General features: G+C 43.5%; 1 protein-coding gene across 2 annotated transcripts in view; it reads right to left on the bottom strand.

Moving 5' to 3' along the window:
- Positions 1-183: 183 nt before the first annotated feature.
- Positions 184-18880, bottom strand: part of ITPK1 (inositol-tetrakisphosphate 1-kinase) — a 135696-nt gene continuing 116999 nt past the window's right edge. For both annotated transcript variants that reach the window (XM_035326844.1, XM_035326845.1), the window contains exons 6-11: positions 16703-16801; positions 14783-14823; positions 9870-10035; positions 7936-8003; positions 6313-6475; positions 184-622 (exon numbers count right to left, since the gene is read on the bottom strand). In XM_035326844.1, coding sequence (XP_035182735.1) covers positions 300-622; positions 6313-6475; positions 7936-8003; positions 9870-10035; positions 14783-14823; positions 16703-16801 — 860 coding nt within the window. In that variant the 3' untranslated portion in view covers positions 184-299. The remainder of the gene's footprint in view (positions 623-6312; positions 6476-7935; positions 8004-9869; positions 10036-14782; positions 14824-16702; positions 16802-18880) is intronic.

An 18880-nucleotide genomic window follows, 5' to 3' on the forward strand; every position in this document is an offset into this window, starting at 1 on the left:
GTGTGCAAACTCACTACAGATTTGCAGATTTGCAGCTGGAATCTGATGAAATGGATCTGAATCACTTTCCCACCCTCCCCCTCTCAGTCCATTTCATCAGCAAATCAGGTTAAATCAAATGGAAGTTGTCGGTTTTTGTTGTGTGTTTTTTTTTCTTTTTTTTTTTTTTTTGAATTATTTTGCTTTTTTGTGTTGCATTTTGTTTTCCTTTTTCACAATTGTACTGTTACAGCCTGATCTGGTTCTGGGACCACAATTTGTATCCCTGCGGCTTCTCCTCAGTCCATGGCATTGGCAAGTTATTGGGAAGAAGCTTTTGTCGCCAGCGTAGCGACGCAGTGCTGCTGGAAGCTGGGGGACACTGCTGAGTTGCAGCCTAGTCTCTGGTGTTGCAGTTTTACTGAGCTGTTGGTCTCGCTTTCCACAATCCAGGAGGAGTCTTTTCCCATGACGCTGAGGCAGCCCGTGCCTGCGCAGCATATCCGCTCGTCCATGATCCCGCCGGTCTGCTCAGCCAGGAGCTTGCTGCAGTTTAGCTGGGTCACCTCGGGTGCCTGACCCTGCAGGACAGCAGCTATGTGGTTCAGGAGATCTGTGAAAAATTCAGAAACGCCCTCATAACCTGAAAATAAAGCAGAGGGAAAAAAAAAAAAAAAAAAAAAAAAAAAAAAAAAAAAAAACAATTAAACCATTTGTGTAAGTTCTTTGAAAGGCCTCTTCCACCACTTTATTTCTTGGACTTTCCTTGCCCCACAACTTATAATAAAATGACTTTTTTTCCACGATGCCCCTGTGACTGAAAGCAGTCCAAGTTCAGGTTTTTCCCTAACATACAAGCTCTGTGGTGTAACACTGATCTTCTGCATCCTGTTCCAGGATACACTGCAGAGACTGGCTCTAAAGCACATTTTCCCTGAGGGTCTGGACCTTCTCTAAAATTTCCCCAACAACGCCCCCAGTGAGGGAAACCTCAGAGAACAGCTCAGCGTGCTTTACACCATATAGAAAAGGCAGTGGGAAAGAAGCAGTGTGATGCTTGTCTAATCTAACCTGCCTGGGCACTTAAAACATATTCCCCACTAGAACAATATCTGAGAAATCACTCAAAGGACACTAAACATATGTTGATGATACAGGATTTGGTAGAAACACCAGTATTTGTTTTCAGCACTGAAACCATATTTCTGCATGGTTCTGATAAGAGATTCCAGACAATCTGCACTGCAATTTAACAACTATTTCCTGGTTTAAAAACTTGGTTTAAAAAAAGGGGGATGGCAAGTGTACAAAGCTTCTGGTTCCATCTTAAACACTCAGGTATGGGTGCAATTTTATCATTACAGTCATGTGAAAATTGAATGAGACATGCACTGTGTCTATACAGTGTTTTGAAATAGATCATAACTATTACGGCATTAACTGAAATCGGCATCAATCTGATTTAGCTTTTAGAGGTGACACATGACAAGCAGTGTATTTGATGGGCTAGGCTGATTGTTTTAAAATGTCTATAAGTATTCTGCAAGTGACCCAGTAATAGTACAGGGGACTGAAGCAATAAATAACAGTTTAAAAGTTCCATGTGAATAGCACACATTCAAGCAGATAAGCACATGAGCAGAACCAGAGACCACAAAGTAAATGTATATTTTAAAACACATTTAGTGACGTGATCACAGGGCAGAAGAGTCCCTCAGAGCCATAAATAATTCAGTTTTAATCTCCCTTCTCCTGTAAAAGCCAAATTCCTTTGGCAGTAATAAAAGAACTTCCTGAAAAACACAAGGTAAGAGGATAATTTAACCTTGAGATAAATGTGGTGGTTTTATGGTGTATTTATAACTCATACATTAACCAATTAACTCTTATTGCTCAATGTATTGCTTCATTGCTTTGGATTTTACTGCACTCGACTGTAATTCTCCTAGGTACTTTGTAACAGGTCTCATATGGTTTGCGTGACAACAGCTCCCCATTTTCCTTTCTCAAAGACCCTTCAAGAAATTCCCCAAACAAATCGTCCATTTAAAAACTTCAAGTTTCCCAGTGCCCCCTGCTACAACCCATCCCTCAGGGACAACCAGGGCTCTCACTGTCGGTCAGGGGAGCCAGAACAAGATCTCCACCTCTTTGATAGAGGTGCTTGTTACGCTTTCTTGCTTATGTAAAAGCCATGGGATTAGCCTTCAAATCTACTCAGAGTGCTTCCAACTCCCTGGGAATAAGCCATCTCCATAGTAACAGCTTTAATATTCAGCGAGGAGACCCACAGTACCCTAGAGTGTTTCACGTCTGCTCGGTGGAAACAAGCCAGCCTTGTTTGAGGGCACACGGCAAACTCACAAAGAAGTTGCATTAAATATTTACTGGGAATAAGGTGGCTAGTTATCCAGTCCTGAAAGCAGCAGATGCTACAGTGTGAGGAGGCTATACATTTCAGGCAAGCTTTCTCTGTGCTGGCCTGCTGCACACTGGATGGAAAGGCCCAGATAATTCTGCTTGGACACTGAGAACAAAGTTCACACAGTTAAAAAAAAAATATACAGGGAAGGGTGGAAGAGGACCAGGGTGTCTCAACTCATGAGCCACAATACAGGGAAGGCTGCAAACTCTGTCGGTATTGCCTCACTCTCTTCACTGGCCGCTGCTGCAGATCTTTCAAAAGGCAGGGCTGAATTTTGAATTTTTTATGATGAAAATAGTCTCCAGAGTCCTCTGGTAGAGCAGGGATAGGAAGGAAGTCCACCCAGCAGACGCATTTGAAAACAAGTACTCTGTAACCTCTGAGCTCTGCAGAGTCAAGAAATCATGTCACGAGCACTTTTAAGCTAGTGCTGGAGATGCTACACACCTGATTGGAACAGGCCTTCCTTGACCTGGCACCTGCTCTGGTTTTCTGCACCTTGGGCAGAGAAAACTGGAGAGCCCAGGGCCTGCACTGGCAGCAGCATGCCCACACACACAGGCCACACGTCCAGATCTGATGCTTCCAGCTACCAGATATAAGCGCACACAGCCAGAGGTTCACACGTCCTGGCGACAGGCCGCTGCTCGGGCTCTCTGAGAGCACCAACAGATCCCCAGCTGCTGTGACACAGCAGCGGGCCCCATGGAGCCTCTTCTCTCAGTTACCTGAGGTCAGGCCAACACAAAATCCACGCACTACGTGACTAGGCCTGCAGTTCAGTATCTCAGCTGGTAACCACAGCTAAATATAGCCCAGGCGGTTTCCTATAGAGCAGCAGACACAATAGGCCTTTTGGGCATTTATCTTTAAAATCTTTTTGAGGCGTTGCTGGTGCTAAATGAAGCAGATTACAAATAACATCCTCCTACAGGTACATCTTGTTGTGGGGCAGGCAGCTAAGCACCACAGAGCCACTTGCTTGCTCCCTCCTCCCCCTCCACAGTGGGATGGGGGAGAGAATGAGAAAAAAGGTAAAATTCAAGACAAAGACAGTTTAATAGGACAGAAAAGGAAGGGAAGAAAATATTAATGACAAAAGAATATACAAAGAAAGTGATGTAGTGTGCATGGCACCCCAGTTTTATTGCTTGGCACGTCATCATGTGGCATGGGACATCCCTTTGGCCAGTTTGGGCCAGCTGTCCTGGCTGCGTCCCCTCCCAGCTCCTTGTGCATCCCCAGCCTCCTCGCTGGCAGGGCCATGTGAGAAGCTGAAAAGTCCTTGACTTAATGTAAGCACTGCTCTGTAACACCTAAAACATCGGCGTGTTATCAGCATTATTCCCATCCTAAGTACAAAACACAGCACCATACCAGCTACTGGGAAGAAAATTAACTCTACCTCAGCCGAAACCAGGACACATCTGCTCTAAATTCTAATGTTAAATTAATCTCAAGATGACATCCATGGATTGGCAGGTTCAAATGAGCTTCAAACCTGATAGACACAAAAGACAGGAAGCCAATCCCCTGGGCAGCTGTACGTGGCTTTGGTCAGGCCTTGCCCATGCTGTAGCTTGAGCTCCATGAAAGAGGCTTTGAATGCTCCTGAAAGGGCACCTCTTCCTCTCCCTTCCCAACATGCTGCGGTGCATTGTAATATGACAGGTCCCCAAGGGATCTAACTCAGCTCCAATTTGGCTTTTCTGCAATCCTTGCAGGACAGGATGACCTGAGGAGGAGGAATGAGGGAAAGGCCCTTCCTGGGACTGCAGTGAGCCAGGAACAGTGTGATCCCACTGCTGACACAGCCCATCAGGGACTCTTTTGAGCAGGGCTGCATTTCAGCTTCTCATTTACAAGGTGCTGACTTCATTGATGAAGTCAGTCCTTGAAGCTGCTCATCCTGAAGTCAAACTGGCCCCTGGAGGGAAATGCATCTGCCTGGTCTGAACGTGCTTTTGAGCAGCAGGATATTCCACGTTGAGATGTAAATTTTCCTCTCTGTTCTATTTTACCCCATTACTTATTCTCTGATATCAGCAGCCCTTAAAAGCACCTCATCTCTCAGTTCTGCTATCTTCTACAGATTTGAAGACAGTTTTGTCAACCCCCCAGCCTTCTCTCTTCCACATGTCTGGACCCTGCTGCTATCCTCTGGACTTTCTCCAACTGGTCTTTAACACCCTGCTCCATGGTGATAAAGCCAGTAGCTACCTTCACTACCCACATGTTCACCACCCTAAAAAAAAAAATAATAATCCTGTGTGAGACACAATGTAGAACTGTCCACAAGAAGCTATCCTGTGCTCTCAAGTATCCTGCAAGGACTCTATTAAGTTGATGTCTTTTCAAGGTCCAATTATTGTGAAGACTAAAATGCAGGACTTGGGCTGAGTATCAAAAACTATTGCCTTAGGGCAGAAGTACAGGAGAGCATGAGCATTACAAGGAGACACTACTCCTCTTTAAATAGTTAGGTTTGCCACTAGCTGTCCCCCAATCTGGACTTTTCAACATTTCAAGAAAAGGTGAAGTTCAGTCTGTGCAAAGTACCAAATCCAGAACAATACTTGCAAATAAAACCTTACCCCATCAACAGACTGCAAAATAAGAATGCAAAATTCAGGATTGCACAGGGATGTCCTACATCGCTGACTTCAATACCCACTGTCTGAAATATTCACCCATTCATAAAACAGATTTGGCTCCATCTGACTCCTAATTTAGGTTTTTTCACTGCTCTTGACAGAAGACTGTTTTCATAGATTTGCAGACTGCATCAACACCATATGGTAGAACCAAGCAGCAAAATGACCTTAGAATAGTAGGGCTGGAGGTTTAAAAGGAAGCCAGTCACTGTAGAGACAGACAGGCAAGGCTCAACAGGGCAGCACTGGGGCTGAGGACTTGGACTGGTGGATTAGGGCAGGGCTTCTAGATGTAAAGATACCTCAGTCATATTGACAATTCAGTCTTCAGGGACAGGCTAAACTATGTAAGAGTCCACCTATATCTCTGGAAACAAACGAGACTATTCAGGTAACAATAAAAGATTCTCAAAGAGAAAAAAAAACATGCAGAACACCATTAGATGAGATGAGATAATCTTTTCCTGTGATAGACAGGAATCCAGCATAAGTGACAGAGCATTATTGTCTTCTATTATACACACTTATAACTCCTTCTAACAATTCCAGTGGTCAAGAAGCTTGTTTAGCTGTTTCCAAGACATATATTGCGCTAACAAAGTGGAGGACAAATTTACCCATTTTCACAAGGTGTATTCTATTGTTTTACTCCAGGACATACTTATGACAACATGCAAGGGTATTTAAGCCTTTATAGCAGCTCCTGTGAACCTGCAATTTTATTATCTTCCTCAGATTCCTGGTACTGCTTTTGTGCACAAAAAGTGTTTTCATGGGGAAGCAATCTGCACAGGAAGAAATTTTCTAGGGAACAGTTTGCTGCTTCCACCCCCTCAATACTTCTAATGGCTCCGAGTCTGGAGAAAAATAATTTCAGAAGCTCTCTTAATATAGAATTTATTATTCCTCTCTTCATCTTCAGAATGAGACACGGCTAGAAAGGTCAGGTCCCAGCACACAGTCCATGTTCCAGTTCCTGGGCAACTCCAGGGAAGAGCATGAAAGTCAAGTTACAGCCAGCCACTAAACTTTGACTGTATCTCCTAAAAGCTATTATTTCAGTAGCCTGTTCCGCATCTAGATTAGGGTTCTGCCCTCATTAGATTAAACGGTGTCTGATCTCAGGATAATTTTGCCTGCTGCTCTCCCTTTCCCCACCTGGAAAGCAATGATGTGAGACACCCGTAGCAAAACTTCACACTAAGCACACACTGAGTGTCTTCTGCATAGCATGAGTGGAAAGGCCTTTCTCACCTGGGAATGCATTTATATCAATGACTGCATGCTGCCCAGTCTGATTGTTAATGATGATATCAATTCCAAAGAGGGAAACTCCCAGAGCTTGCCGCAGTGCCTTAGAGATTTCCCGGATGACGTCATCGTTTGGCCGCTCAAATACACCTTCGATTTTATCCAGCTATAGTGGAAAAAGACACATTACTAAGGGACTCTGAAACAGTCTTTTCAGTGGAAAGATCAAATTTCATTTTCCAGGTGTACATCCACCAAATCTAATTGCAGAGAACTGGTGGCATGAAATAGAAAGAAACAAAGAGAAACTTATTTCGCAATTCAGAATCCTGTGTGTATCAGAAGTTATCTTCTCTAAAGCACCTAGCTCTTTATTTCGTATCAGTGCAGTTCCTTGAATGACATCTCAGTGTAGGAATCAATGGAGAATCACTATTTTAAGTACTACATCTTTACCTTAAAAAAACAAAACCTGCTGACCAGTTTAACCCTGTGCTGCAAACGCTCTGGATATCAATCTGTCTCAACGTAGATTAAGGCCTGTGTTGAAGGACTGATAAAACAGACTCCTTCTACTGGTTTCATCTGACCCATATAATACAACCCAGCTGGTATCTACAAGGCAGCAGCTAATTCAGAGGGGATATCTTTCGTGTGAGTTTTCATCTCTAAGTTATTCCACAGACATTTATTATTGAGCATAACTCAGGTTACTTATGACTGGAAGATGTCATTTTTTCCTGTTTTAAACAAGACTTTATGCAGCAAAAGTACACACATGCCTACAGAAGCATGTATGGAATAAGTATGTATATGACGAGCGTATATTCTCCCTAAGTTTAAAAGTAGATTAACCTACAGAAGGATTTATGACTAGCACAATTAAAGCTTTAAAAGTTAACATGCCCATCAGTCATTTACACAACTTAAATTTAATCATTGCTACTACCAAAACTACTCCCAAATAGAGCTTGTGAAACAGAAAAGAATCTGGAGACTCAGAGATTTAAAGGACCCAGTCCTGCAAAGCGACTTTCACAGCAGTTGAGTACCTTAGGCCTTGTTTGGATTCATACATACAGAACTCATTACAAGGACTGGTAATGCAAGCATTAAAGCATGGCGCCTGCTTGCACTGTGGGACTCAGAAGACCCCCAGAAATGGTCCTCCGGTTGCAGCTCAGCAAAGCTTGCACTGCAGCCATTTACTGTCTGTCCCTCTGTGGTCGTGCCCAATGCAATTTCTCTGCTTGAATTTTCACCATTTGTCTTTCCTCACAGAACTGAGTCCTAAAAGGCTGATTTATGCTTATGAAGCTCTCTGGACAGGAAAAGGGCAGATATTTGTATTCAGAAGCTTCCTCTTCCCTTTGTCTAGATTAGATTTGGGGAGTTTAAGCCTGGTGAGCAGCAGACAGGCCTGTATCAGTGCTTCCTCACCAGAGCTCGGTAAGGAATACCAGAGGGACACACAGTCATGCTGGTTCGTTGTACCAAACAGACCTCAGCCTGCAACACAGAAGCAGACAACTTGTGAAGGAGAGTTGCTAGCTACTGATGCTTTGATAAGAAAGGACTAGATAGTTTTCCAGCCATGACAGAACAAAAAAGATCAAGTGTACTTACTGCTGTTAAGACAGATGATGATTCTGGCTTTGAGACATTGTGGCTGTTGAAAAATATCGATTCTCTGTCTGGAATTAAAAGAAGGTTGTAAATAACTTCATAGTGGATTTTAATTTCCCAAGGATTAGTGCAAGGAACAGTAGATGGCACTGCAGCCCAGGGAATCCAGACTTGATCAATACTGGGCAGTCCCCCGCACCATCCACCTGCAAGCCTGCTCATACAACTTGGCTGTGAGCACAGGCAGCAAACCACGGCCCGGGTCAACCATGGTTTCCAGACCTCAGCTCACAGATAAATAGAACTATAGGGAGTTAACACAAACCAGTTTTGATCCCTCCACCTAATTAATCACGGAGTTAAATTTCTACTAATTTGATACATTCAACAGGACTGTTCAAATGGGAAGGCATGGAACAGAAGAGAAAAGGTGCTGTCACTGCAGGAAGCAGACTGATAGCAGCCAGTTTACAGTGAGGGTACTTTTGATGTGGAGGAAGGCAGGAAATTTTATGGTCTGGACCTGTCCTCCTTTTGGAAGCACCTTAGTAATAATGCAGGAGACACCTTGAGATGACCAAAGCCACTAATGTACCACGGTGGAAACCATGAGGAGAATTGCACCAGCACCTCCCTCTCCACTCCATCTGCCCTGGAGGTTTCTAACACCACCACCACGTACTGTTCTTGCCTTTCCTCCTGTCTAAAAGGCCCTGTACTTTCAAACAGTCAGCTCCTGGGAGTGCCTCAGTGCCACTGGATCTGCGACATCATTGGTCCTGCTTTGACAGGTACCTGTAGCTCAGTCCCCTTAGGACCCCCAGCAATATGGGTAAGAAAGCCAGACATATCCTTATCTGCCCACAAAACTTCTTTTTGTGTGGGCTTCCAGACAACTTTAACGTCTGACACTAACTGATGAGACACTTGCAAAGCCATTTTTAGAAAGATGCCTTAACATGTTCTCTTCCTGCAGAAGTACAGACCAACTGTCATGGTATTTGATGTGAGCACAGATCCAGGCCTACTTCATTTGGTCAGGACACACAGCGTGCCTAAAACACCATATACAACTACAGACAAGGCCTTTACCAGGTTCCTACTGAACCCCACATAAATTAACCAAGTATGTGCTTGTGTGTGGAACACAATGGTGAGCACACACTGTCACAGAAAGATCAGCAGAAATACAAAGAAAAGTGACAAGACACTGGCACTTGTTCATTTCCTTCAGCTTGCTACCTTCCCCTCCCTCTACCACCTGCTGGATTTGTCCAGGACTCCATCCCCTGGGAGCTCCAGGGAGCACCAAGCACCTTCACAGCCCGTGGATGCCCAGTGACTGCTGTATAGCAACATACAGGAGGGTCACTGTCCGGACTGACAGGTCTGTTCCTGCTGCTCTCCAACACAGCTGGTACCCACACACCAAAGGAAGCTCCCCACTAGGGTTTACAACACTGGGCCCCACATGTACAGAGAGGCTCATTTAACGGAAAGCACAAGTGATCTTTAATTTAAACACACATAAATAATCAAGGTAAAAATAGGGAGAGGAAGTTCTGAAGCGATGGAATCCAGGAAATTCTCTCCAAAGCACATTTATAAACAAACTCCGGAACAAATGACATATGAACTTACTGTGAAATTAGAGAATTTCTCTGTCTCCCGCCTTCCACATGACATAAAACACTGTTTCTAACAGGTAAGACTCAGGTTACTGTTACATAAATATTTACCATATGAATGTCATTCATATGTATTCCAGAGCCCATGAGTTATCTCCCTTCCTAGTGAAATAATACAGAAGAGGTAATATGGTATATAATAACCAGATGCCTTCATTTCAGCAGCCTTTTCAAAGGTTTTTTTTGGAGATGGTCATTCCCAAGGCTGTAAGAACTGACATTTCATTTCAAATTGGCACAACGTACCTGAGATTCCAGCAGAGAAGTTTTTCAAAGATGGTCTCTTCACCACTGTGTAGGATTCCCCGACCACAAACACTTTATACAGCACAGCATTGTGATTGATGAAGCTCTGAATGACACAAGGGGGGCGGACAGCCTTCAGGCCCTCCTGGTTGAAGATGATCGCCATCTGAAAACACACAAACATGGAGTTGTGTTCAAGTCTTTAAATAACTTCACACTTGCCACCAAGCAGTGAGGGGGAAGATCTACTGGTGGATATATATTGACCAAGGTGAATCCCTTCTCAGCAGCTCATCCTATTTCATTACATTTCATTTCACTGACATAACTCTCCAGGCACAACTGGCAGTGTAGCTTCACGTTCAATGAAGTTTTTTTTCTCAGCTCTCTGCACTTTCGTTTACCCCCTTCTAGTTATGACACTACTGCAGTTGCAGGTTTTTAGAAGAACAAAAATGGTAAAACATTTGACCAGTATTGCCAACAAAGCCTGCATCAGACACAAGTTTGTATCACAAGAACAACAGAAGTGCAAATGAGCAGGTCTGTGTACTAACGGTACAAGTTCTTCTCTGCAGCAGTATTTCCTGTGGTTTGGTGCAGTCCACTTGCAGTGTCCTAAGCAACAGGGTTTCACCCACACTGTCAGAGAACTTTTTCCAGCATCCAGCAGTTCTTACTAGTAGCAAATGCTGGGCCAATGATTTTCTTGGCTTGGTTTCACCTAATTATTCTAAATGTATAGTCCCCTCGAAGGGACTGGAAAAAATATGCCAAAAAGGAAGTCATTTATAGGGCCTTAATGATGAACACCAGCTGCCTCAAACAACTAAAGCGATGCTGGTAGGTGCAGAGGAGTACAAGCCAGCATATCTTCAGCACGTTACACTCCGCTTTGCATAGATCCTTCCACCAGCATGGCCACATGCTCATTAAATTATCATGAACACAGTGCCCTGTCTTGCAGCTTTGTTGTTGGGGTCCAAATGCAACCATGGCTCTGATGCAAGCACTGGCAGCACAAGCTGATGCAGTTACTTTATACCAGGGTGCTCCTCAACAGCAGCAAGGATAAACTTAGTTTGTTCTCAATCCTCCAAACCCTAAGATAGCTGTGCTCTGGTTATCTGCACATGGACCTCTCTTCATCATTCCAGTGACACTGGGCCTCGTTATCCACAGAGGCAGAAGGGAATTTTGACAGTCAGATCAGTGTGAGTAAGGACTATCCAAGGCCAGAGAATCTGATGTAACATTTATCTTCCTTTCTTCTGAACAAAACTGCCTCCCAAAGGTAGAGATGCTTGATTAGAGCACCTTCCCCCACTGAGGAGCTGTCAAGACAACAGTTAACCTTCCTTTTTTTTTTGCGCCTGCACCTACCTCACTCAGTGCAGGACACCCAACACTTGCCAGAAATATTCCTAATCTCTGAAAACGAGTTCTTCCTCATCTGTGTCAGTATTTTCTCACTGGCCTCCTTGAGCCTAGTATTTTATTTGGGATGTAAGACAGTCCAGAGAGGCTAAGAGAATTCCTGTGGGTCCCACAATGACTCCACCGCAAGATACAGCATAAAACTGGAGCTTCCTGCCTCAGCACGGTACAGGTGAGTTATCTTTCCGTATGCTTCCTGTCAGTTTCGTGCCTTCTGAGATCGACTGCATCTTAGTGAAGTCAGAGTCATTGGAAGGATTTTACGAAGAAACTCTTCCACTTTGTGCTTTCTCACTCATACTTTATAACATGTAAGATCAGCTGCTCAATTGCTGTACAGTGTACTGTCGGACTGAGTTCTAGCTAACACCTTTGCTCCTGTAATAAAAACAGTAAATAGAGCAGCTTTGTTGTTCAAAACTATAGCCATGGTAAGTGATGTAGTGACTACACATTTATAGTTAAAAGTCTAAGCACATTTTTATCTCTACCTGACTATTTATTATTCTGTTTTCCTCCTTATCTGGTAGACCACTTAGGATCACATAATGGCTGCAAGCATGCACAATGACTCAGTAGATTAGCATTTTCTGAGCTCAAGTCAGTGCGTGCACTCAATGACTACGTGCAGCTGATATTCTCACTCTGTCTCTGTTATACCTTGTGCTACCTGTTTGACACACAGACTGAATGTGTGAGTGGTGATAACCTGTGCAAGAAACCCACTCTAACCAGCAGAATTGTCCAACAAGATGATTCACAGCCATAACAACGTAACTCATTTGTTTCTCACTGGTGGCAGGAACCACTGTGCTTTTCCTGCTTGTGCACAGACTGTTCATTTTATAGTATCTGCAATGTCACACTGCTATAAGCTACACTGGTGCTAACCTTCAAGTCCTCTTTGCAAATATTAGTTAATTAACTACAGCAAGCCAACTGCTTCGAAATGCAAGCAGGTACTTATCACCCTTTTTTTGTAGGTGTGGAAACCCCGAATATTTATCTTCTCAGTACAGAACTGACCCAGTGGAAAACCATGTGAAACCTTTCTTCTGCAGAGCTCTGTGCTGACAGCCCGATGGGCTAGCACACAACCCATCCAATTCCCATGCTGCAGTGTTATGCTGGTTCACTGTGATGTCTCATGACTTTTAGCATGCATGAATACAGCTCCAAGAATTTGCTTGCAGGGTGCACTTGCTCTTTGCACAGACCTGCTGTCTCTGGCAGTAACATGGGAACAATACTTTATATCATAATTTCCAAATGGCGTTCCTCATTATAGATGCAGAGTTCTTTTGAAGGCAAAACAAAACATTTGGCACCAAGAAATATTACTGACAATGTCCTTAAAGAATTCAGTCTGAAAAAAAACAGTGATTCTCTGCCTTTTCATTCCTGTTGGCTCCACACTCAGAAAAAGAGCCGTTCTGGATGTGTTTCTTCAGGTTATGGGTCCCCGTGATGTCTTACAGCAGGTTCACCAAAGGGCAGTTGTATTCTGACCTACTGGCAAACGGGTAGGAGAACCTTCAGGAATCATCTCTGTTCAATTCTAACAGAAATGGTGCTGGCAGAGCGGGGCTCCAGTGCTGCGCTGCCTGATGCGACTCGGAGTGTGGAGGCCACGTGGAACTGCGGGACACCACCAGGAGAGCAGCTAACAGCACCTTGGCTTAGCTAGCTTGTGCCTTCACAGCAAGATGTGACATCTCCCAGCCAGAGCTGGCACCAAGCCCAAACCGAAGCCTACACCTCCAGCTGTCCCTGTTAGCCAGTACTGGATCTTTCTGAACAGGCATCTTAGGAAGAAAAGTAGATCTCTGGCCAGCTGGGTTCTAGTTTCAGTGTCAGCTTTGCAGTAGGAATCTCTCTACAGAAAATTAAGCAATATACTAAAAGTCGAAGGAGAAGCCATTAATAAAACAGGCAACAATTTCTTGCTCCTAGACCTATGGTCCACCTTTTAAACTCTATTGTAAGCAGACTATTTATTCTATGCTCCCCTTCTCATTACTGTCCATTAGATAGCATTTATAAGACAGTTCCTCTCTGATCATGAATACACTTATGGATCACTCCTGAGAACACAGCAACTCCAAAAGTTGCTAAAAATACTACTACTACATATGTAAAGTACCATGCCAGACTTCAGGGTTTTTTTCAGGGGTCTCTTGCAAGCTCTAGCTATAAGTTCCTGTGATAAAGTGCAGCCTACAACTATATTTTAGCTTAATTTTTGCTCCAAAAATGGAATTCTGGCAGAAGGCTGCGGTATGTCTGCACTGTATAAAGGAACAACAAGGAAATATTCACCAGGGAGATGGAAGTCCCTGAAAGCTTCACACTTTTCAGGGTGCAGATGCAGAGGAACTCTACACAAAAAATCAGTAGAGAACCCAGGGTTTTAAATTCATTAACGATCCACTCCCAAGTGCTCTCAGCAAAAATTTATAGCAGGTGCTCCAGCAAGCTAACAGGATTGTCTGTCATGCTTGTAAAATGATCCACGCTAAGGCCTGAATGAAAAATCTAGCTGCATTTTTAAAAGTAAGTGCTGGCCATTCGAAATTTCAGCTGTAGGCATTCTGTTAATCTAGACTGACATTTCACTTCAGGGCCTTCAGTTTTCAGAGATGCTGCAGCAGCATACTGCACATTTCAGGGGCAGCTGGGAAACCTGGAACGATTACCATGTTGCTAACAAAGGAAGCCAGGCATTCTTAGAGCCAGCAGGGAGGACAGGATTCTCTAAACTGAGCTGTGGTACGCAGGAAGGCAGGAAGCACAAATGGAAAAGAATTAAATCAGGACTCGGCTCGCCTAAATTTAGAGGAAGCTAAGCTCACGGAGAATGCACTCCTTCCAGGAATACAGAACCATTTCAACTGCAATTGCCTTACGAGAATAAGGGAAAGCAGACAATTCTACCAGCTCTGTTCTTCCCACAGCTCCAACCATGTTATTACAACTGAACATGCCTGGAAACAGCCATAATTTGCCGTTCCCTTCCCCACAAGGAGAGGAACCAGCCTGCCTTCACTCACACCTCTGCTTCGTCTGCAGCACAAAGCCATTTCTTATCACTACCACATACATGTTGGAGGGAAACATCGTAGGGTGGAAACATGCACCCCTTTGTGTAAGTGCCCACCAAAAGCAAGGCTGATGAAGGAGATGCCTTGCAGACGGAGCTTGATTGGAGACTAAAAGCTGCTAGAAGGAAGAAAACTAGACGAGGGAAGCTTGACTAGAAAGAACTTTTATGTCAAGAGGTTAAAGTCAGATTTAGCTACGATTCAGATAAATTTGAAAAAATAAGGGTGTTATTAAATCCAAGGGAGAGGAGGGGGAAGGAGAATGGTTTGGGCATAGCCTTCATTCTGCCTGCTACAGGATCAGAGAGCACCAGACAAACCACCCTGAGGGAAGAGGAAGCAGGGGGAAAACACTGCAATGTTTTTTTAACTCACCTCATGAGAGTTGGTTCCATGGGCCACTCTGGTTTTACAAACTGGATAAAGATAAAAGAAAAAAAAAATGCACCACTGAGACAGGACACACAAAACCTTTACAAATTCGTTCCCACCCACTCCTACAAACATTGGATCACCAGACCAAGGCACTACTGTACCAGATAACACTGACAGCCTCTGCCTCAGCAGCATCCTCAGCCACTGCAAAGCTTGGCTTGCTCCAAGCCCTCCTCTCTCAACTCCTCCTGCAACTGACGTGCAAACAGAGGTCATTTGTGGGACTGGACAGATTTGCAAAGCATCAGCTCAGGAGTTAGTACCATTGCTGGTACTGCCATCCTGCCCACTCAGAGGGCTTCCTCACAACTCTGGGATTCTGCCTGGGGCTGGAGCTATTTACATGTAGCACAAAAACCCACTGTATTGGAAACAAGGGAGCTGGGATACAGTGGAAACCAACTGCTTTTCCTGCTTCCATGTTCCTGGAGAAGGATAGGAAACCAAATGGTCTGAGCCAAACTAAGATACAACACGTTTTTCACAGGCAACCATCAACGGGGACAAAGAGGTAGAAAGAGTCCCTGCAGTTCTGCTTTCTCCTCTGTATTCCTTATCTGCTCTGCATATTCTGGTTCTCATCTCCTTACTAAAACTGGTAAGGGGGGAAGAAAGGGAAGAAAATATATGGTCTTGTTGTTATGAAACCAGGAAAAAGCTGAAGATCCCAGGAGCTGCAGGATGAGTAGAGCTGATGGTATTTATATGCTAAACAGAGGAGATAAAACTTGCATGTGGTAAGGGGGTGGATAAAACAAGACTTCTTTGGGGATTGCTGGAAGAATAAAGCTGCCAGGCAAGAGAACAGGCAGCTATGAAAGGCAGATGACCTGCACTAGAGTCCAAAATAAGTCATAACTGGAAATTCTGGAAAGTGGTGCATGATGTCTCACAGACACATGCTCTGGAAAGCAGGAGGGTTTAGGGGGAAAAAAAGAAAGAAAACCAAAAAGAAGCAGGAAAAAGCACTCCCACATCACTCTTGTTATTTTATAATGTTATCATGATTTAGAAGGATTGATTCAGGCCTTCTGAATATGTAGGCTACGCTGTTTGATACAACACTGAGAAGACAGTGCACGTGGGGTGAGAAGGGGGTGTCAAAGCCATTCAGGGAGCTCTAAAATACTGCTTTGCAATCTAGCTTCAAGAGATCTGTCTGTCTCTTTTTGGAGAGCAATGGCAGCAAGGGCAAAACATGCTTTTTCCACACAACTTTACCTCTGAACCTTACAAATGAGGCAAACACCAAGGGAACAAACACCGACTAACCAATTCAGCTCACTTTATACTGCAAAGAATCAAATAAAGGAATGAATTTAAGCACAAGTTCTACAACAAAACCTGCTAAAAAGCACAAACAGTTCACAGCAGCTGTTTGAGACTGTGGGCCTTTGATGCCTGATAGCTATGTTTTACACTCTTTCTTCTACCCTCTAAGATTATATTTGCAGCCTGGACCAGGGAAAGGAAGGAGTGGTGAGAAAAGGGGCAGCCAGCAATGGAATTATTGTCTCAAGAAAAACAATGAGCACAGCTGGCAGGAGAAAATTCTTGCACAAGTTCAGGGCAAGAGGCTAATTTGTTAGAACTATTAGCAAATCTCAGGAACACATGTTTACTGTAGAGAGGTGTTTAAAGTAATGGACATCAATAAAAAGCTAAGTAAAAGCTGATAGGGAGGGATTTTGTTCCACATTCCAAGCAGACTGCTTCATAGTCACTTGCTTCAGGAAGGTTTTAACCTGTACACTTTAGCAGTGAACCACACTCCTACAATGCTGGCCACAATGTTCCTGAAGGAGCATGTGCAATATTAAGAGTCTACTAGAAGCACCAATGAAAAATCCATTTACATACTGAAAGGGAATGCCAGTCCATTCTTCTCTATAAGCTGCAAGGTATCTTCTCCACAGGCACTTGTCAGCTCCATGAAGGGTGGTGAACAGATCCTCTCATCTACGAGGCAAAAAGAGTCCAAATGAAGATCAGGGTTTACCTTCTCAGCTGCATCGTTACAAGCTATTTCCAGACTAACTGCTTCTTGAGAGTCTTGGCTGTACTTTAACAGTCAATATTAAAGCATCAGAAAGATTATCAGTCAGACATGAATTCACAATTCTGAAAACATTTCAGAAGATGAAATGTCAATTTTCAGACACACTAAAATGGAAATACAAAATCTTCACAGGTAAGCAGGCAAAAACCATCACCCACTTAGGAATATGTAGCTGCACAAGATGAAACCAAGAAAGTAAAAAGCAACTGGGATCTCAGTTCTTAATATTACACCTTCAAGTCACATTTTCAAAAGCACTTTACAAAAACCTGTATGGTCAGCAAATGTGGCTGGAACAGGCAGCCTCCCAAAGCAATCATTACTGTAGGGCCACTCAGGTGGTAGATTCCAGTGTGGGTTTCTTTCAGCCAAGGTGCCAGACATGCAGTAAATCCCACTGTCCATTGAGACAGCCCTGTCATGAAAGCAGTACTCATCTGGTCTGGCAAAGCCAGAGTCAGAGCACCTCTTTTCACTGAGACACCCTGGCAAAACTGTTCATTGGTCTTTGATTAAAGAGAAAAAAAAAAAAAAGGAACCATGCTAAAATTGAATAGAGCAGTTCTGGTCCAGGGTGTTTCTGCTGATGTTTTGCTTGTTCAAATGAGGTAGTGGGATGACTGCAGTCAAAACTCGGCCCTATTAGTGATTCAGTAGGTTGAAATGCTCTAGGACTCACGTCCTGTTTGCTGTGGGAGAACTTTGATTCCTCTACGCATGCGGCAGGAATGTGTGGAAAGTACTGTAGGACTCAAAGTGCTCAGTCATAAATCTCCACCTCTCAAGAGGGCTGGATTGTGATTTCAAGTGCAAAGAGAACTTTGGCTTCAGCCACAGCTCTGGGACAGGTTTGCGAGCCCAAAGACAAAAGCTTTGCACACACTGACAAATTCAAATTAAGGACATCACCCAAGCAGGAGCAACCACTGAAATTAACTTGTCAGTGAGCACAGTCTTAAAAACACTATGTCCACAGAGTTTTAACTATGGCCAGGTTGACTTTGGAGTCACAAATTAGTTATAACTCAAGTTAGCTATACAATATAGAATCACAATTCAGAAAGGGTCTGCCAAAACTCACTTGTAATCTTATTTGAAGGGACACAGGGTGACACCTTGCTCCAAGAAGAAACCGGGGACAAGAAAAAATGATGGGAACAACTATACCTAGCAAACTCAAGTCACAGGTTTGCATCAAACAGCAACTTGTCTTGAAAATAAGCAAAACAGGACTTAATACCATCCATATCTACCCCAGTGAGCACAGAGAATCCAAACAGGTGGAGGCTATGCTGTGCAGATGGTACCGAAAGTGAAAAGCACATGTAAATTAAAACCCCAGCAAAACTATATAACTCAGAGCGCTGCACATCCAGAAACTACGTTATAAGGATCGTTTACATGCTTGTTACTTCATTTTAAGAATATGCTTATGCATTTTCTTGCATACAGAAGGGGAAATTGCAACACTGAAAATAACAAAAAACTCTGTATTTTGATATACATGTCTCAGTACCTGCTTCAATGTTCTGAGAACATACAAGAACTCTGTGCACTAGCAATGCTGTTGCCGCAAGAAGTTTTCTGTGAAACTAAGAGACTATTTTCATACATCCTAAACGGAGCAGAAAGATTGATACTTTGAGGTCAGCTGCTAAAAAGCTAAACAAAACATCCCAGACTTCAAAGTTTTCACTTCACTGCTATGAAAACAGAAAGCAGCATCCAAAAGTGACAGGTACTGTAATATTTACAAGCCTCTGCCAGAGCTAAAGTTCCTTAGCTGGATGAATTTAAGGAATCAGATTTAGTTTACAGATACTTGGGAACAACTTTGCATTGGCAGCTCTCCTACCCATATGCTTAGGGCTCACAAATAACTTTGCCTTCAGAGTGCAAATGCAGAGGGATGTATGGTTCTATCTCACTTCCCAAGCAAACAGCAATCCGAGACAGGGAGGTTTCAGTGTTCCTGCCAA

The sequence above is a fragment of the Oxyura jamaicensis genome, chromosome 5 (assembly GCF_011077185.1).
Source record: "Oxyura jamaicensis isolate SHBP4307 breed ruddy duck chromosome 5, BPBGC_Ojam_1.0, whole genome shotgun sequence".
NCBI lineage: Eukaryota > Metazoa > Chordata > Aves > Anseriformes > Anatidae > Oxyura > Oxyura jamaicensis.